Source organism: Halichoerus grypus, chromosome 11, assembly GCF_964656455.1.
Source record: "Halichoerus grypus chromosome 11, mHalGry1.hap1.1, whole genome shotgun sequence".
Classification (NCBI taxonomy): domain Eukaryota; kingdom Metazoa; phylum Chordata; class Mammalia; order Carnivora; family Phocidae; genus Halichoerus; species Halichoerus grypus.
In genome coordinates this window covers 62,494,899-62,515,723 of record NC_135722.1, presented here as the reverse complement: position 1 = coordinate 62,515,723, position 20,825 = coordinate 62,494,899, and the positions used below count along the sequence as shown (strand labels likewise).

At 38.1% G+C, this 20,825-nt stretch overlaps 1 protein-coding gene across 26 annotated transcripts in view; it reads left to right on the top strand.

The window, feature by feature from the left end:
* Positions 1–20,825, top strand: part of DLG2 (discs large MAGUK scaffold protein 2) — a 2,206,895-nt gene that overhangs the window by 1,537,155 nt on the left and 648,915 nt on the right. For all 26 annotated transcript variants that reach the window (XM_078058613.1, XM_078058610.1, XM_078058611.1 and 23 more), the window contains one exon: positions 6,669–6,719. In XM_078058613.1, the coding sequence (XP_077914739.1) occupies positions 6,669–6,719 (51 nt within the window). The remainder of the gene's footprint in view (positions 1–6,668; positions 6,720–20,825) is intronic.

The window sequence follows — 20,825 nt, the reverse complement described above, 5'->3', positions numbered from 1 at the left end:
TGATTAACTTCTTTTCAAACTGCATATTTTTAAATTAGTCTCATTATAATTGAATTGTATTTTTTTTAAGATTTTATTTATTTATTTGACAGAGGGAGACACAGCGAGAGAAGGAACACAAGCAGAGGGAGAGGGAGAGGGAGAAGCAGACTCCCTGCTGAGCAGGGAGCCCGATGTGGGACTCGATCCCAGGACCCTGGGATCATGACCTGAGCTGAAGGCAGACGCTTAACGACTGAGCCACCCAGGCGCCCTAATTGAATTGTATTTTTAAAATAACCAGATCCATACCTTAGATTAAAACAGATGCTCTACAAAGCTTAAACAATTTTTTTTGCTTACTGTTTAAACAATATTGACACACAAATGTGTATAACACATAAAAAGATGAATTCTAACAGCTTGTAAGTGACAAAACTGGCATTGGAATTCAACTCTTTTGGATCCCAGAATCTAAGTTTTTTATTTCTATGTGGTAATTCCTCTTAATATGAATAGAGGGCACAATTTTAGGCAGTGGAGGGTGTCTAGGAGAAGGAACATTAGTTAAAGGAAGTGATGGACAGCTTAGTTGTGTGCTACACACCTTGAGCTTTGTCTAATGATGCTCTCATTCTGATTAGAGCTTCCATGTTGGTCGAATGACTCTCACTTTTTCAATACTTGATTGTTTTTTCATCCATTCAGCAGAGACACTTAAAGTTAAATGTGATAAGAACATAGAGACAATGAACATCAGCCTTCTTCAGTTCTTTCTTTTAGACTGAGGTAGAACAAAACTGCCTTATCTTTTTTCCTCTTTCTCAAAGAGACAAAGCTATTTTTTTATTTCTCCCAAAAGTCTCAAGAAGAGTTCAGCCTTAGGGAAGTGAGTATCAGTAGAGTAACATAATGGTCAAAACTGGGCAATAAACGTTAAAAAGATAATGTAAGAGGGAGCAGACAGAAGATTGGAAGAAAGTCCAGTGGAGGTAATATTCTGAGTGAAGGCCACGCTGACCTGATTTGGGAGGGAATGCTAAGATGATTCCTCTCCACAAGGGAGTACATCTTAGATGGGTTCAGGAAAGAGATATTTAGGTTAAAAAAATTTTTAGTGGATTTTGTAGTAGAAAGCAAACTTATTTGCTTATTAAATTATATTTTATATTACTGGGGAAATTAGCAAATATTCAATAATTGATCATATAAGTCTTGTGAACCTTGCACATTATGAATCCACAGCTAATTAAAATAGCTCTCACTATTGAAGGGGCACCTGGGTGGCTCAGTTGTTAAGCATCTGCCTTCAGCTCAGGTCATGATCCCAGGAAGCCTGCTTCTCCCTCTCCCACTCCCCCTGCTTGTGTTCCCTCTCTCGCTGTCTCTCTCTCTGTCCAAAAAAATAAAAAATAAAAATAAAAATCTTTAAAAAAAAATAGCTCTCACTATTGAAGACCTACTATGTTCCAGGTAGTTGATAATGTGTAATCTCATTTATTGCTCCCAAAAACTTCATGAAGAGAATTGTGTGGTATTATAGCTAAATATAGTTTCTTTATCACTTAAGATGTGTGCCAAGTGTTTTACACAAATTATCTAATATTCACAATGACCATATTAGGGAAGTATTTGTTAGTACCCTTCTACACATGAGGAATTTAAGGTTTTGGGAGGTTAAGGAAATTGGCTACATTCGCGATCTCATAAATATTGAAACTAGGATTCAGATCTGTCTTTTTTTTTTTTTTTAACTCTGGAAACCATCTTACCTACTAAATATAATAGAATGTACGTAGGAAATTCAAGTGTAAGGAGCTGTAAAGCATCATGATGTGTTTGCTGTAATAGATCTCCAATAGGAAAGGGGGATGACCATTGACAATGTAGACGAATACCAACAAGGGGAGGGGTGTGTGTGTGTGTGTGTGTGTGTGTGTGTGTGTGTGTGTGTGTGTTATAGACTTGCTGGGGCATCTGATCATGGTTGCGACTCTGCAGAAAGGACTCCTGAGAAGGGCTGATCTCAGAGATGAGGATATCTGAGCTGGGAATCTCCAAAGGCCTAGGTCCTGTAGGAATCTCCGTTTGCTGCTACAGCCTTCTCTGAGAGCATCAAATTTTACCCGCCCCAAAAAAATCATATTTAGTGATTCGTCAATGTTTCTATTTCCTCATGCACATGGTCACCGAGCCTCTGTGTGGTAGGCACTGTGTTATATGCTGCCACTACAGATGAAACAGAATGACTTGGGCTTTGCCTTGTTCTGGGAGTGGCAAGAAGCCATGAAAACCAGATTCCCCAGTCTCCATGATCATCACATCCCCCTCCCAAAGTCCAACAGCAGCTTTATATGAAAAACCATAATATTCAGAGACAAGTCTTGTTTACTGTGTCATAATTACTTTTAATAAAGGGCAGAATTAGTACATCATATATCATATTATATATATATATATACACACACACACAATCCTTCCATGTGGCAACAGTGGAGCTGTGGTTCTAGTCCACCTCTCTATTTTATATATTGGATATCACATTTCTCTGAGGTCTTAGTATGTTTGGTGCCTCTTGAAGAACTGTGTGTTTATTCTCAATGCATTAAAACATGAAATAGTTCATGTATGTTATTCATGAAAGACCTCTTTTCAGAAGATAAAAATACATCTCAATTAAATTATATGATCATCTGGTCAGGTAATTAAAGTAGCACTGAAGGAGAAAAAAAAAGCAGTGTGATAGCATTCAAAGTTCATGAAATTATAATTTTAAATACCAAGTTTGAGGGGCGCCTGGGTGGCTCAGTCATTAAGCGTCTGTCTTCGGCTCAGGTCATGATCCCAGGGTCCTGGGATCGAGCCCCACATTGGGCTCCTGCTCAGTGGGAAGTGTGCTTCTCCCTCTCCCCCTGCCCCTGCTTGTGTTCCCTCTCTCGCTGTGTCTCTCTCTGTCAAATAAATAAATAAAATCTTTAAAATAAATACATACATACATGCATACATACATACCAAGTTTGAATCTGAATGGGTCACTCTCTTAACTTCTGTATGATGCCAGAAAGGCTACATGCCCAGAACAGTGCAGGAAAATGTGTGGCATCAATTTGATTTTCTAGCCCCCATAGAAACCTACCAGCTGTCACCACAGAACCATTAGATTCAGGAAAATAAGTAGCTAAAGAAAAACAGATTTTTCAAAACTGGAAAATGACCTTTATATCTACAAAAATGTCAATCCTCTCACTTTTCTAGTCTTCAAGGTGAGAAGAGACTATCAGTGATGGTCAGTGCCAGAGTTGTAATAACTTGAACCCAATCCATGTAGCTGTCTAGGCCCCAAACTATCAGGTGCATAACACATTGCCTGGGTACTTAAGTATCACCTGAAATATTACCTGTCAAGAGCAACACCGACAATTGCATGTGGCAGAACTCTTTTCAGGAAGAGAGTTTTGTGAATTTAAAGATATGTATTGGTAAACTAACTGATTGGGAATAGAGGGAGACCACCAAGGCAAGTTCAGACAACAGATTGTAAGCCCCCAGAAGATAATGGGAGCCCATTCACAGCATAGTATTTTGTTTTTTTTTTTCTGGAGATACATAAAACTATGGATGGGGGCAATTACTGTTTATACTTCTTGGCTCTTTACCAAGCAACCACTCCTCTAAATAAATGTGGAAAAAATTATTTAAAGAATATCATATTGGTGTACTCATTTGAAAAGTCACTAAATTTTCATGAATGTCACAACCCACTCTTACGTACTTCTGATTAAAATGGAGGTATACTTAGTTATGCTTTCTATCCTTTCCCCCAGGGTTTTTGCCAAGAGTTGTGAGGTTGTGAGATTTCTTGTCTCAGGTGTCTTGAGGCCGAACAGAGATCACACTCCCCTAGTGATGACAGAATAGACGCTAGGACCTCTTAAATGACTTTCCTGAACTCCCACATTGTCTCTTGTGATACCATGTTTTAAATATTCTCAATTCATGGTGGAAATATTGCCTCAGCTCTGCTAAAAACCTTTCATTCCTCCATAATTTCACTAAATCCTGTGGCAGTCATAGGATTCTTTTTTTGAGTATAGTTGAAACACAATTTTACATTAGTTTCAGATGTACAACATAATAATTCAATGATTCTCTATGTTGTGCTATGCTCACCACAAGTGTAGCTACCATCTGTCACCCTACAAAGCTATTATAATACCTTTGACTATATTCCCTGTGCTGTACCTTTTATCCCTGTGATTTAGTCATTCTGTAACTGGAAGCGTGTATCTCCACTCCCCTTCACCCACTTTGCCCATCCTCCCTCCCCCCACTGTCCATCCTCCCTCCCCCCTTTTTCTCTGGCAGCCATGAGTTTGTTTTCTGTACTTATAGCTCTGATTCTTCTTTTTGTTTGTTCATTCATTTGTTTTGGTTTTTAGATTTCACATGTAAGTGAAATTATATGGTATTTTTTTAAGGTAGCAAGGATTATTTTTATTGTTTAGTCACAGATTATTTAAACAGAACAGCTGGGTTAGTGAGTTGCTGAATATTTTATCATACTCAAGAAGTCTATTGTTTCTTTTTTTAATGCTATTTTTTTAAAAGCAAGGTGCCATCCCAATCCAGATGGCATCATCTCTTCTTATGAAGACATCCTGGAGACTAGGGAATTAGGCAAATCACATGACTTGTTTGGGTTGAAAACTAAAGACCCATGGAGTCTGTAAGCCTCCAATAGTTTGTCTGGCTGACCAGGGAACTTTTGAATAGCAATCGGGATATGTGTCTATAGTGCATGTAGGAACTGAAGGCAGTGTACATGATCATAGACTTGTTAAGCAAAGATTCAGGGAGACCCCACGAAGGAACACGCGCTGTATGCCACTAAAGGACTATTGTCTTTTAAGCACTTCCTAACAGCATTTCTTTCAGCCTGAGCCTTTAGATTTTATTATCAGAGGTTTGTTTTTGTTTCTTTGAAGTTGTTTTTTTTTTCTCCCCACTTTTCAGCACTTTGATAATGTGAAGGGCTTCACTCCAGAGAAGTCACTGAAGCAAAGAAAAGCTTCACAAAGCCACACTGGGAGAATTAAAACGTATCACATGAATTCAGCCTTCCCTTTCTGTCTTCCATCAACTAAAGAAAGTTATAAAAAAACAAACAAAAAACGGAATTAATATGGAGACACAAACATCCGGGGACTTTGAGTTTTGTTTTGTACTTTTACACATGAAGAACGAAAACTTCCATAAAGCCGCTAAAACTTCCTAACATCATAAGTCCTCTTCTATGAGTCATTAACTTGCTGAAGCCCAGAAAATCAAATTTGGTTCAAGGCTGTTTGATAATGTAGTAACACAGTAAAATGTGATTCACCAATTAGCTCATGTAATTAGAAAATCAAAAACATGCTCTAAGTGGCTGGTGGACACACATAAGTAAAGTCTATCGTCATTCTTTATAGCTGCTGATTATAGTTATAATTACACCTTCCGTTGATACTGCATCCAAATTCCTTATGGAAGAGAATTCACAAGTACCTGTGTTTACAAATAAGATAAATAAATGAATACTGAGTTCAGTCCATCGTTCTTTCTGTCCTCTTTTCTTTTCTTTCCTTCATCAATTATTTCTTGCCAGACTCAGTTAAGCAATAGGGTATCCAGTCCTTGCCTTTATAGAGCTCTCAGTCTGCAAGAACTATGTTTAAATTCTTCTAAGGAAGGAAAAGTCAACTGGTTAAGACCCTACAAAGATGATGATGGTTAGAAATTCGTCTTTCTAGATGATCCCTAAATGCTAATGATGTTGCCAGACACATGTAAGAAAAAAGACACAGCCAACTCAAGTATTTTCTCGCTCAGAGATTTTTGCCTGGCTGAAAAGGACTCTGATAAGAATGGGAATTGAATATTTGTTAGGCTATTTTAAAGCCACTCTTCATCTATTCTGTATGCATATCTGTTGACATAGAAGGCATATGTGATTTGTTGCCTGGCTGTCTTTAATATTTCTCTCTGTAAATTCGTATCAGTGCAAGAGTTGTTTAGGTGGTTAAAGCTTTCTCACTAGGAATTTCAAACATGTCCTACTTTATTCTTTACTTGCTGCTATTGAAGTACATGAGCATGGCTATGTTACATGGTCCAGGGCTTCCTAATAAATATAATGAGGATAATGGGGATGAATTACCTGAGCTTGAGCCAATAAAGAAAAGACATTTCTTATCTGACATGGTTATTCTGAATGCTATTTTTTGGCAAAATATGACATATAGTTGTGCTGCCTCTTCCACTGACTTTTTAAGGTCATATTTTAGTGTTTGTTCATGGAAGTTTTAAAGATATTAGGAAATTATTTCCCTTGTAACTGTAACATTACCCCTAGGTGGTTTCTTCTTTGTAACCTCACAATGCATATTTTGTATTGTTCCCTCTGCCCCAAATATCACAAATTCTAAGGAATGCAATAAGCTTTGATTATTTTTTGCAAAATTTCACTCATATATTTTAGAATAACTTAGATTGTATTTTATTTGGATGAAAACATACAATCACAAACATTTTTAACAAAGTGTGGTTTATTCATAGCCAGAATGAAACTTAACCTCGAATGTTGTTAAAAACACAGCCATCTCCCCCTTAATGTGTATTTAATCATTCTTTCTTTTTTTTCCTACTCACAGGTCAATGGAACAGAAATTGAATATGAGTTTGAAGAAATTACATTGGAAAGGGTAAGAAAAATCCAACAATCCAAAACCTCAGTCTTTCATTTGACATTCTGCATCCTAATGATTATTTTGAGAAATCATACAATTGTGTGTTATACCTTGGAAGTTTCCAACAGGACTCAAAATAAAAATATTAATGAAATGCTTACAATGGAGGGCACAGAGACAAACAGACCAAATCACGGAATATTCCATATGTAAATTGCATTGCCAAGATTTGGAGAAATGAATGAGAAAGACAGATATATTCAGTGAGCTAGTATAGCACTTTTTCCTATTGTTTTCATTATTAACATTTTGCTATGCATTTTTAGATACAGTACAAAATACTTTCATTTATGTAATATTAATGCTATCTCATAACTACCATTATCATGTATTTTTTAGTTTAAAAAAAAAAGTGATGCATTTTAAAGCCACCCTCATGGAGAAAAAACACAGCAATCCTGCAGATCTCTGCAAATATGTTATTAGGGCCTTGGCAAGGCTTTGACAAATTAGCAAATTTCTGTGTAACAACCCTAATTTATAAAGGCATTTTGCAAAACAGTAAGAGAAAGGCCAAAAACCACCTAGAAAAAATACGACCAAAAGGCATTAACAGGACATTCATCAAAAAGTAAAGGCCAATGACACATGAAAACTTGTTCAACCTTATTAATAAACAAAGAAAACAATGAAGTTAAATGGGTTTTGTCTGTCCAATTGGGAAAATTTAAAAGAAAGATTAGTATTCACTGCCATGGAGTAGACCTAGAAATTGTTACACCCATAAAAAAGCAATTTGGAAAAATGGATCAAAAGCTTTAAAATGGGCACAATTTCTTGACTCAGAATTTATACTTATAAAAATGTACAAAGATATAAAGAATGTTCATATTGGTATTGTTTATAATAGTGAAGATTGAAAAGTCAAGTGTTTAGTAATACATTATTTTATGTCCAAATAATAGAAAATTATATTAAATTATATTATAATGGTATTTTTAAGAATATTTAAATAAAAGAATGGAAGGCCTAACAAGGTTATCTTGTCAAATTCAAAAAATAAATTTTATAATGGTATGTAATTACAATCCCATAAGTACCAACATGCATAATTTGCATTCATAAGTATATACAAAAGCCTGAAAGGATCTACATCAAAATGTTAACTCTTGTTAAGGGTTTTGGATAATTTTTAGTTTCTTCTTTTTGTATACATTTTTTTGCTAAATATTCCATATTAAACATATAATTCATTTACAATAAGAAATAAAATTATAAGTATTTTTCTAAGCTGTTTCATTCAAGTATGAATTCAGACTCTAGACCTGCACTTAAATTTATATTTCTTTTAAGTTTACTGATTATTCACTTTCCTGAGTCAGGGAATTTTTCATTCTCAGCCTAATTTTTATTGAGCATGAGTGGTTTTAAAAGGAAATTTACATTAAAAGTTAAGTGTTTGACAGATGTGTTCTTTAAAACTTCCATTATGAACTTTGGTTAAATTTTAATGGCATGCTAAATGGAGAAAAATGAGGCTTATGGAAAATCAGCCCAAATGAAAAAAGAACACATTTCTCCTACTAAATCACTAATCTTCTCTCTAGGACTGGCTATATAATTTGCAGAGTACAGTGTAAAATGAAAATGTGAGGCCCTTGTTTAAAAATTAAGAATCAAAAAAGATGTCAAGACCCAGGCATTAAGTGCCACGTGACCCTTCTTAAATGCAGGACCCTGTTAGACCGCACAGATCCCACACTCTTGGAGCCACCCCTTCTCTCTCCCCACACCCCCACATCTCAAACATGACACCGTTTTGTGTCATGGTTCTATAGATCAGAAAATCTAAGCTCACTTTGGTGTGAGGAAGAACATCCCGTGGGAGTGAGACAACTGTGTGTTGCCGGCTCCCTTCTGACACGCCCTTGCTTCCAGATCTGGCGTGTCATCTCACTCCTGCCCTCGGAGTCTCAGTCACACTCGGAACCTGGACACTGCCATGAACTACACCCGCCCCCAAAACCCCTATCAAGCGTTGTCCTCGTTGAACACCACCTCTTTTCTGTTCTTATAATTTATTCTAGTACCGCCCCCCTCAAAAAGTCTTCCAACTCCATTGGGACCTTGAGTCACCGATTTTACCATTCCCCTTACCAGTTTTCACCTTTCTTATGCCCACGCCTCCCCCACCCACCATACTCCGAGACTCCCTCTAAACAGGCTTTTACCATTCCTTCTTCTCCTCTCTCCCTTTCCGTGCTCCTCCAGCAAAGCCTCAGCCCTCCATGCCAGTGCCTGGGCAAATGAATGGGGCTAGAGAAGCACTCGTTCATCTCACTTTAAATTTATAGCTATTGATTTCGAGTGAACCTTCAAAACATCCTAGCAATTCTTAGACATTTCTTTAGAAAAATCACTCTCTCATTCTCTGGGACAACAGATTCACAACTTATTTGCTCTCCTCAAATCTCAAACACCCCCTCCCTCATCCTCAGTCTCCGCTGTTGACCTCTCTTCCTATGTCCTTGAGAAAACCCAAGCAGTCACAAGAAAACCGCCTGACCTTCCTACCACCAGCTCTGCCAGTGTGCTCTCCCTTTTTCCATGGAAGAATGTTCCCTGCTCCTTTACGAGGCCAGCCCTTCACTTGTGACCCACACTCTAACCTCTTGTCCCTCTAAGGACTCTGCTTCTGCAGTTGTCTCCTCTCTCTCCTGCAATATCAGTTCCTCTCTCTCTCTTTTTTTTTCCTGGATAAATTTAATACAGACATGATGTAATATCTCTCATTAAAAAAGAAAAAAAGGGGCGCCTGTGTGGCTCAGTTGGTTAAGCGACTGCCTTCAGCTCAGGTCATGATCCTGGAGTCCTGGGATCGAGTCCCTCATCGGACTCCCTGCTCGGTGGGGAGTCTGCTTCTCCCTCTGACTCTCCCCCTTCTCATGCTCTCTCTGTCTCATTCTTTCTCTCTCAAATAAATAAATAAAATCTTTAAAGAAAAAAAAAAAAGAAAAAAGTCCTCTAGCAATGGAGTAATATAGGAAAAAGCAAACAAAACAAAATGTCACTTGGCCCAATGTTCCCTTCCTGTTATTGTTTCATAGTTCTAGTTTCTTTACCAAAAATCTAGGAAAGTTGTCTATTTTCAATAACTTCAGTTTATTACTTCATTTTCTTATTTTAACCTAGTTCATTTTTTTCATCAGTAGTCCTAAAACCGTCTTCATCAAAGTCTTGACAGGCTCCATCTTGCTAAGTTCAAGCATCACTTCTCTGTGCTGACTTCTCAGCAGCATTTGATGCAACTATTGCTGACTCCTTCCTTCAAGATGATAATTCCTTGCCTTGCAAGACAAAATATTTCTCCTGTTTATTCACCACCTCATTGACACTCTGTCTTTGTCTCCTTGCTCGCTCCTTCTCTAAATGTTGGAGCACTCCAGAAACCCAGTGCACAGACCTCTTCTCAACCTCTCCTCATTCCCTTAGTGATCTCATGCAGACCCGTGGTGTTATATACCCTATCAACTGACAATTCCCAAATCTGAGTTATGATCTCTCCTGCATTCCAAATGTGTACAGCTAACTGTCCAGTTGGCATCTCTGCTGAATATCAAGGTCTTATCAACTGAGCATGTTCCTAACAGAATTCAAGATTTCCCTGCACTCCTTACCCTCGGGGCAAAAGCTGCTCCTACCCTAATATTCCTCATCTTAGCTAATTGGTTCTATCATTTTCCTTATTATTCAAGCCCCCCCCCCAGAAAACCCTCTCTAGGAGTCTTGCTTAATTTCTCTTTTTCCCTTGGCCTCCAGAGCAAGTCCTACCCGTGCTCCCATGAAAATATATTTCAAAATCAATCAAATATTATCACTGACCCTGCTGAATTCTAGCCCAAATTAATATTCTCATGCCTGGACCACTGTAGTCGTTCCCACTTTTGCCCACTCCTCAAAGTAGCCAGAGTAATCTTTTTCAAAATGTAAACCAGATTATACCACTTTTATTCTTAAAACCCTCCAAGAGGTGATAATTATACTCATTAGCATCACCTACAAGACCTTATACAATCTGACCCCTGCTTCTCTCTCTGACATTATGCCCTCACCACCAACTCCTATAACATTTCACACATACTTTCTTGTCATTCCTCCAAAAAGCCAGGCTTTCCCTGCCTTAAAGTCTTTATATTTGTTATTCTATCTTCCTGCTAGAATCTCCCCTTGGATCTTTACCTGGCTTGCTCTTTCCATCATTTAAATATCTGCTCAAATGTCTCAGAAAAGTCTCCCTTGTGCACCACATTTAAATTAGTACCAGCATCCCCATTACACTTTTTTCCACTTTCATAACTTTATGACTTTTTTAATTTCACTTAACAATATCTGAAATTTATATTATTAATTTATTTATTGCCCACTTTGTTAATATCTATCTCCCTCCCTAAATATATGGTATATGTAAATATATAGTCACTTCTGTATCCAATTTGCCTAGAACATTGTCTGGAATATAGTATATACTCAGTGAATATTTGGTGTATGAATGGATTATGCCAGTGCTCTACCACTGTAAGTGCAGTGAAGTAGAGACACATGGCCTGCATTTGAATCTTGGTTCTATCACTTACTGATTGAGTTAGTTTGAGCTGAATACTTAACCTTTCTGTGCATCAATTTCCACAGCTGAAAATGAGGCAAAGTATCTATAATTATCTCCTAGGGTCTTTGTGATGATTAAATGAGTTAATATAAAGGTTTAGGGCAGCATGCATAGTTGTTATTCTTCACTTTTCCTTTGTGCTAGCTTTGTAGTTCTCCAAGTGTTATTTATTAGGATCATGAAGAAAGCTTATTAAAAACATAGCCTCGGTGCCTGGGTGGCTCAGATGGTTGAGCGTCTGCCCTCGGCTCAGGTCATGATCCCAGGGTCCTGGGATCAAGTCCCACATTGGGATCCCTGCTCGGCAGGGAGCCTGCTTCTCCCTCTGCCTCTCTCTCTCTCTGTCTCTTATGAATAAATAAATAAAATCTTTAAAAAAATAAATAAATAAAATAAAAACATAGCCTCCCAGTCTCAATGATCTAACTGGTCTAACTGATCTAACACTAACTTTGTTCAGTGTCAGACACCAATAATGAAGAGGTTAGGGTTCTTGTTATATGCTCTTACAGCGTCTACTTTTTCTACATTTAATCTCTATAACATTTAATTTAGTAATGAACTAATCACATTTAGTAACACCCCTATGAAGTGGATATTGCCAACTCCATTTTACATATTAGGACACTGAGGCTCAGAAATTAAATAACTTGTCAAAAGTCATAATGTTAGTAAAGGATGGAGCTAGGATTCAGCCCCATGCCCAACAGATAACCAGAACCTAAACTCATTGCCACTGGTTAGATTGTCCTCAAAATTAAGTTCAAATGTCATTTTCTCCAAGAATCTTTTCTTGAATTTCCCCCTTGGGCAAGGTCCCTTTTATAAATTAACCCAAGCAGAGAACTTCTCACACTAACTGATGAATAAAATATGTCTTTTCCACTGACCTATGAATTCCTTGACAGGAGGAATTTTATTATAGTGTCCTTTATATTACCATGACAGAAAAAGAAAGAAAAAGGCATTGAACAATTTCAGGACAAGTTGATGAGTCCTCCTGTACAGCAGCATCATTCAGTGCATTGGCCACTTGCCACACATAGTGAATTCCACACGTGTCTAATGTACATTTGTCAGGCACATTCCTTGTTCCATAGAATTTTACAGCCTGGTAGAGAACACAGAGAAGTCAGGCAAAAACCATGAATAACAGAGTGCTGTGGATACCTGGTGCAGAATGGGGTATTTTCCTGAGGCTTTATACCTGAGCTGGCTTAGGAAAGATGAGAGGAAGCAAGCCATAGAAAAGGGAGTGGAAGAAGGCCTCTCAGACAGGGAGCAGCAGATACAAATGTTCAAGGATCCATGGAAAAGTAACATGCTTAAGGAACTTCAAGTCCAGAATGACTGCACCTCAAGCTAAGGTAGGGCTCAGAGGGAGAGGCCAGGCTAGAGTGTTGGGAGAAGGTTGAGAACATAGATGCCTTAGGTAACCTACAGAGGAGTTTAAATTTTAACCCAAAGGCAATGGAGAGCCTTTGAATTATTTTAAACAGAAAAGTAACATAATTGTGGTGCCTGGGTGGCTCAGTCGGTTAAGCTGTGACTCTTGATTTCGGCTCAGGTCATGATCTCAGGGTTGTGAGATGGAGCAGTGGGTGGGGAGTTACACACTCAGCAGGGAGTCTGCTTCTCTCTCTCCCTCCCTCTGCCCCCCTGACCCACCCCCCCAGCTCACACTCTCACTCTCTCAAATAAATAAATCTTAAAAAAAAAAGGTAACATAATCATATTTGTGTTTTAAAAAGATTACTTTGGCTGTGATATTGGGTATATGTTTCATAGGATTCAGGAGATAATGCAGGTATGCCATTTAAGACATAATTTAGTGGCTAAATTCTGCCAATGGTGATAAAGAAGGAGATGATTCAAATATGTTAAGAATGTTAGAAGAACAGATTCAAATGTTTTGTAAGATGGGAAAATGCCAGAAAGAGCAGAAAAATCAAAGTTACCTAGATTATAATTCAACAAATTCCTTTCATTAGCACAGTCTGGGTCTCTCAGCAAAGGCCACCTATGGTATTTCAAATCTTTCTGTCACCATGGGCTCTGATGACATTAACAAAGGTAGCTGAGTATAAAGTCTATGCCTCTGAGTTATTTATCCATTATTCATGCATGAAGTTAATAGGTTATGTACCCCCAGTATGACTTATATCAAGAGAAACTAGTTTACCCAGCATGGATAATAGATTCATCATGGCTTTATAACCCTAACCATCATGCATGACTGCAATTTAGCAGAGATATTGAAGTGACTATATGACTCTGTCACCTCCTCTGACCCCTGTCCCCGGCCTCCCCCCCCAAAAAAAAAATTAGAGTATTTTCCTGACAGCTGCAGAATGTATGATCATGTGATACTACTTGAATGTTCTGTCTAATGAGTCAGGGATATTCTTTTGCAGTTAAAAAAAAACAAAAAACAAAAAAAACTTCAAAGATCTGAGCTATCCTCCCAAATATAAGCAATTTGTAGGGCAGAGGTAAGTGACTGATTTATTGCACCCTCCAAATTCCTATAGATGGACCAAGTCTTGTGTATAAGGTGGATAACATGGGGATTTTGAAAACAGTATTTGTGAACTGCCAGGTAAGAGGTGACACATTAAAGTTGTCTGATGAGCTCATCAGATTCATCCAGGTATCAGATTAATTGGAAAATCATTGGATGTCTGAATGACTTAGGCCAAATGTGTTTATCTCAAATTTAAATGGAATTAAAGGTCTATTACTTCAAATAATGTAGAAGCTTTGAATTTCCAAATTCCTGATGTTTTTTTTCTGGGGGTGTCCTCAGCTATATTCAGTTTAATTGTAACAGGAATAAAAAGCCAGAGTCCCAGTGATATCTGATGGAGTTTCAGTTTTTATATAGTCAGCTATAGTACAGTCTTATTCTAATCTAATTAAATAATTTTTAATAATTGGTACATTTCTTAAATTAATCCCAAATTTTATGTATGTTCAATTATCAGTGTATATTTTAAGCAAACATGTATATTTGTATGTGCATAGAAACCACTTAAACATAAGTGTATATTTTAGATATAAATAAAAATATTTACTTAATATGTATGAACTTAGATCCGACTTTAGTTAGCGTGATGGAAAGTATCACAAGATTTGTGGAACAAGGGTAGGTTTATATAGGCAGTGGAAAGAAGCATAGTCTTTGAACTCAGACCTTATTTTAAATCCAGGATCAGCCACTTTCTGTGTGACCTTGAGCAAGTAACTTAACCTGCTAGAGCCTCATTAGTTTTCTCCGCAATGAATGAGATACTAATATCTATCATATGGCATTGTTGTGAAAAGTAGAAATAATATATGTATAATGCATAAAAGAGTTTATGGAACATCACAAATGTTCAATATTATTACACACACATACACACTTATGGAGGTCTCATTTTTTTTTAAGATGTCACTGCTTAAGGCTATGATTCTGAGGCTGGGTCAAGGGGCCACTGCATGCTTCCTCTTTCCCCTGTGTGTGTGTGTGACTAAATTTGTGGTGAATGATAAGCTTCTTAAGTGATCCTCCAAATGTTCATATATCCAATTATCAGTAGAGTCTGCTCTTGAGTTTGCAGACATAGCTTCCTGCAGAATAACACAGTGCTATTTGTAGCTCTCTCCTTTGTTAGCTAACAAGAATTTAGTTCCAGGCTAGACATGTAGTTGCAGTGTATTCTTTTGTCTTTGATAGCTTCAGGCTATGATATTTGCTTCACATGCTCCAAGAGGTCCATAAAGTCTTATATTCTAACAACTCCCCACTTCCAGTCTCTACATATGATACAGTGAGCAGCTATTGTGTCAGAGGGAACTGGCAGAAGGAACATCCCCCTTTGGGGGAACGGCTCCTCTCCCCATTCTAACCATGGTGTTCTGGGGACAACTGCTGGTCATGGCGCCATCACCCAGGGGATTGGTCTAGAGCTGCTAATTGGAATTACCCAGTGAGACAGTAAAAAATCACAGACCTGCACCTCTGAAACAAATAATACAGTATATGTTAGAAAAAAAAAAGAAGATAGTAGGAAGGGAAAAATGAAGGGGGGAAATCGGAGAGGGAGACGAACCATGAGAGACGGTGGACTCTGAGAAACAAACTGAGGGTTCTAGAGGGGAGGGGGTGGGGGGATGGGTTAGCCTGGTGATGGGTATTAAAGAGGGCACGTTCTGCGTGGAACACTGGGTGTTATACACAAACAATCATGGAACACTACATAAAAACTAATGATGTAATGTATGGTGATTAACATAACAAAATAAAAATACTACATCAAAAACTAATGATGTAATGTATGGTGATTAACATAACATCATAAAATAAAAAAAAAATTTTAAATAAAATAAAATAAGAAAAAAATAATAATACTGATGCCCGAGCCTGGCCCTAGACCAAATGGGGAAGAACCTCAGGAGGGTGGAGCATGGGAAATCCTTATTTTGAAAACATTCTTAGTGATTTAATGCACAGTTTAGGGGTTGACACCTGAGCCAAACTGAACCAATAAACGTGCTCCTCAGGATTTTTCCCACTAGAGTGTGGGGGATAGAGCAGTGCAGCATACAATCATGTAGCAAAGTTGGGAGATAGGAGGCAGAGGAGCCCTGTGGGTCTCCTGCTGTGTGGGGTCAGCTCATCTGAGAAAAGGAGGCTGCCTGCTGAGAAAGCCAGAGACAGAAAATGAGAAAAGGAGGAAGGGAGGGAGGGGGGGTGAGAGAAAGAGAGAGGAAGAGGGAGAGGGGAAAAGAGAGAAGAGGGGAGAGAGAGAGAGAGAATTGGAAGCATCCAGTTCCCCTGTTAGGTCTGTCCTAAAGGCAACCAGACGCCACTCCCTACGCAATGGCTACCTGAGTCTTCCCATAAATTCCTCTTAGCCAAACTAATTTAAATCAGGCACCCACAACTTGCCTATATTTGCACTTAAGCAAATGTATCTTGGTGTTGCAGTGTTTCTCTCACTGTGCTGAAGTTCCGAGTAGGTCCTAGGTTATGGCTAGGTCCGTGCTGCCCTAGCCTGTTCTCAAAATAAATGTTGCCTTGCTTAGATTCTTTACCTTTTCTAAATTCTAGTCCTGTCTCTCACCACTAAGGTAAGGTCATAAAGCAAAGCTCTCCAGTAGAAGAGTGTTGGCAGGTTGCAGTAAACCTTAATACCCCAAAGCTTACACATACCATTTCCTTTAAAGTAACCCATCACTGTGTTCCAAATCCCAGAAATAAAAGAGCAATAAAAAAAAAAAAGTGGCAGGTAAAGAGAATGGCTGGTGATAGGTCAATGAATTTAGGTCTCTACTGTCTAGAAACTTTTCTGATTTGGGAACCAGCAAGCTTTGTACATAGGGAAAGCGGTCTGCAGCATGAACTACTAGACTCAGCTGTCAGAAAAAAAATGACTGCTAGAAATATAGTTTACAGACATTTGAGGGGTCATTAATCTAACTTTTCTTTAAATGTAAGCACCAAAGTCTCAGGATTGAGGAGCTCCTGGTAAACATACCTCAAATGGCTGATTTAGACTAATCGGCACAAAGTACATCTAGCTGAAATTCAGCTGCTGACTCCAACCATCTCCATTTTTCTTTGTAAGCTCCCAGCTGAGTTATCTCCCTTCTTTCACCTCACAAACCCTCTGTTAACAGAGTATTAACAAGTGCTCCCTTCTAGTTCATTAGTCTGGCCTCAGTGCCCTCACATCATCTAAAGTGGCCAATGTATTTTCTTCTGTGAACCACTTGTTAGGCTATCTTTCTTTGACATGGCCCCTGATTATTACACACACATTTAATGCTAGTGTAGTGGAATTTCTAAACCTAACATCTTTGAAACAAAATCCACACTGGGAAGACTTACACAGAAATGATAAAACTCTATCATTCCCGAGTTGAATTTTCTAAGCAGAGCAGATCTGTTTCTGTGGCTTGTACCAACAAGATACGGATGGTTAAGAAAGTTTGGCAAGGAGAACTCTCACTGTTCAGGATTATGATGAGTGTCCTGGAAAGCAAAGACCCAAGGAGCACCAATGCAAGCCACCAGGAATCACACATGGGTCACTAAATACTAGATCTTGGAAATGGTAAAAACGGGGTATTTTGCTACTTGTAACTGAACAAATTCTAACTGATGTAGCGAGGGCAGGAGCAAATGCAATCTCAGTAGCCCAACTGTCAGGCTAGCAAACAAATGTAACCTCAGTCCTTAGTGCTTCTCTTGGAGCCACTTCAGCCATCTCCGGAATGATCCCACAGTTCTATGTCCTTACACAGTGACAGACAACTGTACATTCGTTAGTCATTTTTCCTCACAAGTAACTGCTGCAACATCCACGGCCCCTCTCTGAGATGTCCCTTCCAGTTGGTCCAGTTTCTACTGTACCTTTCCAATGTTGGTTGGACATTTGTTGGTTATTTATCCATTTCGTTCTTTTTACCTTTTTCACTTTGCTAACTGTACCCAGATTTTAGTTCAGATATCTGCCTTGGCCACAATAGCCCACGTGATCTGATGGAAGCTAAGGTGACTCTTAAATCCAAAGGTAGTTTCTAACTGATTTAGGCCAGTTAGCACATCCTACTGGCCTGGCCTCCATCAGGTGGTGGATATGCAACCCAAACCAGTACAACCAGAATTTCATGACTTTTACTTAGAATTCTGAGACAGAAACCACCCTCTTCCATGGGCATGGAAGTGAGGAACTCTATAGCTCAGATAGTAGTATGGAGCCACTTATGGCTATAAGAAGATTCCAGCTTTAGAATGAAGGAGCATTTTAGATGGCAAAGTAGATAAATGGGGTAAAGATCAGTCTTGGCAGCATCTTGAGACCATGACTCAAACCACTTTTGGAGCACACCTTCTGATCAACCTTCTCTCTCTTTACCTTCCCCTACAATGAAAACCTGCTTTTATGGGGAGAAAGGAAAAGGAAAAATACAGGAGAAGAAACAAAAACACTAGTAATATCTCAAAATAGAGATGCATAGTAGAAAAACTGAAAGTTATTTCAAGAATTTAAGAAATAGTTAGAATTGGGTTTAAAAAATATATATTTTATCCACTTAGCTTAATGAGCTTGAGCATTTTTAAACTTTCAAATGATCTATCCTTTTGAGAAATGGAATGCATGTGTTATGAAAATATTCATAGGCATCGGAACCTCTATGGCATATTATCTAGTTTTATTTATTTTTTGTTTTTTTAAAGATTTTATTTATTTATTTTAGAAAGAGCTAGAAAGAGAGAGAGAGGGAGAGAACGAGCGCATGAGCAGGGGGGAGGGGAAGAGGCAGAGAGAGAAGCAGACTTCCCCCCACCCCACCCCACCCCCAAGCAAGGAACCTGATGCAGGACTCAATCCCAGGACCCTGAGATCATGACCTGAGCCGAAGGCAGACAGTTAATGGACTGAGCCACCCAGGTGCCCACGTATTATCTAGTTTTAAAGTTTACAATGTTCAGTCTATATAGACTCTGCATAAATTAAGCAAGACATATTTAGTCACTAAGAAGAATGTCATCTTGGATTTAATTCAGGATCACCAATCAGTCTTTACTGATCCTAAAATTGCTCTTCACTCCCTTACCATTTTTGCCTAAGAAGCTCTTCCTGAAAACCCAGCTCGTGAATTACCTTATCTGAACAGCTTTGTCAAATTCTCTCAGTTATAGTTAACTAATTCATCCTCTTTATCACCTCAGGACTTTCTCATTGTCATCTATGTTCATACTGTATCTACCTTCTATATAACAAGGTCCTCAAAGGCTAAAATGTTTCTCAGTTTAATCCTTTTTATTTGGAATTTTACATCTGGCTGTTTTTAATCCCCAGAAGAATTTAGTAGCTCACTAGTTGAATCATTGGAAGAATTATTTAGTCTTCTGACAAAAGGTATAGGACAGCATAATATGTGCTAAGCGAAATAAGCCAATCAGAGAAAAACAATTATCATATGATCTCACTGATAATGTGGAATTTGAGAAACAAGGCAGAGGATCATAGGGGAAGGGGAGGGCAAAATGAAACAAGATGAAACCAGAGAGGGAGACAAACCATAAGAGAATCTTAATCTCAGGAAACAAACTGAGGGTTGCTGGAGTGGAGGGGGGTGGGAGGGATGGGGTGGCTGGGTGATGGACACTGGGGAGGGTATGTGCTATGGTGAGTGCTGTGAATTGTGTAAGACTGATGAATCACAAACCTGTACCCCTGACACAAACAATACATTATATGTTAATAAAAAATTAAATAAACCTTCAAAATAAAAAAAAGTACAGGATAAGGATACTTTTTTACTCCTGATTGTGTATATGTATATACATATATACACACAAACACATGTGTATAAATTTTACGTACATCTTATATTATACATTATACACTTTATAATATACATATGCATATATTTCTTTCATGTATTTATGTGTTTATGTGTGTCTGCAGATAGATAGTATCTTCTTTGTAAGCTGGGGCCAATGCTCAGTGCTCTTTCTAGTGCTGGTAGTAGTAGCTGCTGCAACAATAAATATATCAATCTCTATCACCTATTAAAATTTGAACCTTATATGCTAATCTCTTATATGCTAATCTATGGTGGTTATATCATATCTTTACAATTAGGTCATCACATAAGTTGTAGAGCTTCCATTTTACAATAAGCAGACGGTAGTTCAAGGAAGTTAAGACATTTGTCCATGGTCACAAAACTAGCATATGGCAGAGCTGTTGATATTTCTTCAATGACTGTGTGGTACCACTGCATAGCATGAAAAATATGGAAGACTTTTCAGAGTAAAATATTTACTCTTTGACCAGCAGTAATATATTCAGACTGCCTTTAAGGCTTATACATTTATCAAAAGGAAACATTCAGCCAGAGGCACAATATCTTAGATTAGCTCTGAAAGGCTGAAAGCAGCTTTAAGAGAAAGACAAAAACAAAACAAAAGACAATGTCAGTGAATAGAGATGCATTTATTTTTCTTTGGGATCATATCTTAATATTTGAGAAATAAGCCAGGCTCATCTCTCCATCCACCACCGGCATCTGCTTAAACTGCTCAAAGCTCAGTAATGTAACCCAATTCTGGGGAAAAACAACGACAAAAATGACATCGCATCTTGCATATTTAGCATTGTTCTAATTCAAAAAAAGGAACTCCGGTTCAAGCAGTGCTCCAATTGTGTTTTTGAAATGTTCCTCAGGAAGACATACCCGTGTTTTCTGAAGTGAAAATCGGTGAGCTTGTTAGTTCCACTATCTAGGTAGTGTTACTGCGTCATCACTTGATATAGTGTATATATTTTAATGTGTTCAATGCATATATTATGATATCATGAATATATTATATCATATTTTAATATCACTTCATTATTTTCAAACAATTTTCCAGAGATTTCATCCTTCAAACTACTCTGTGAAATGGAAAAGAA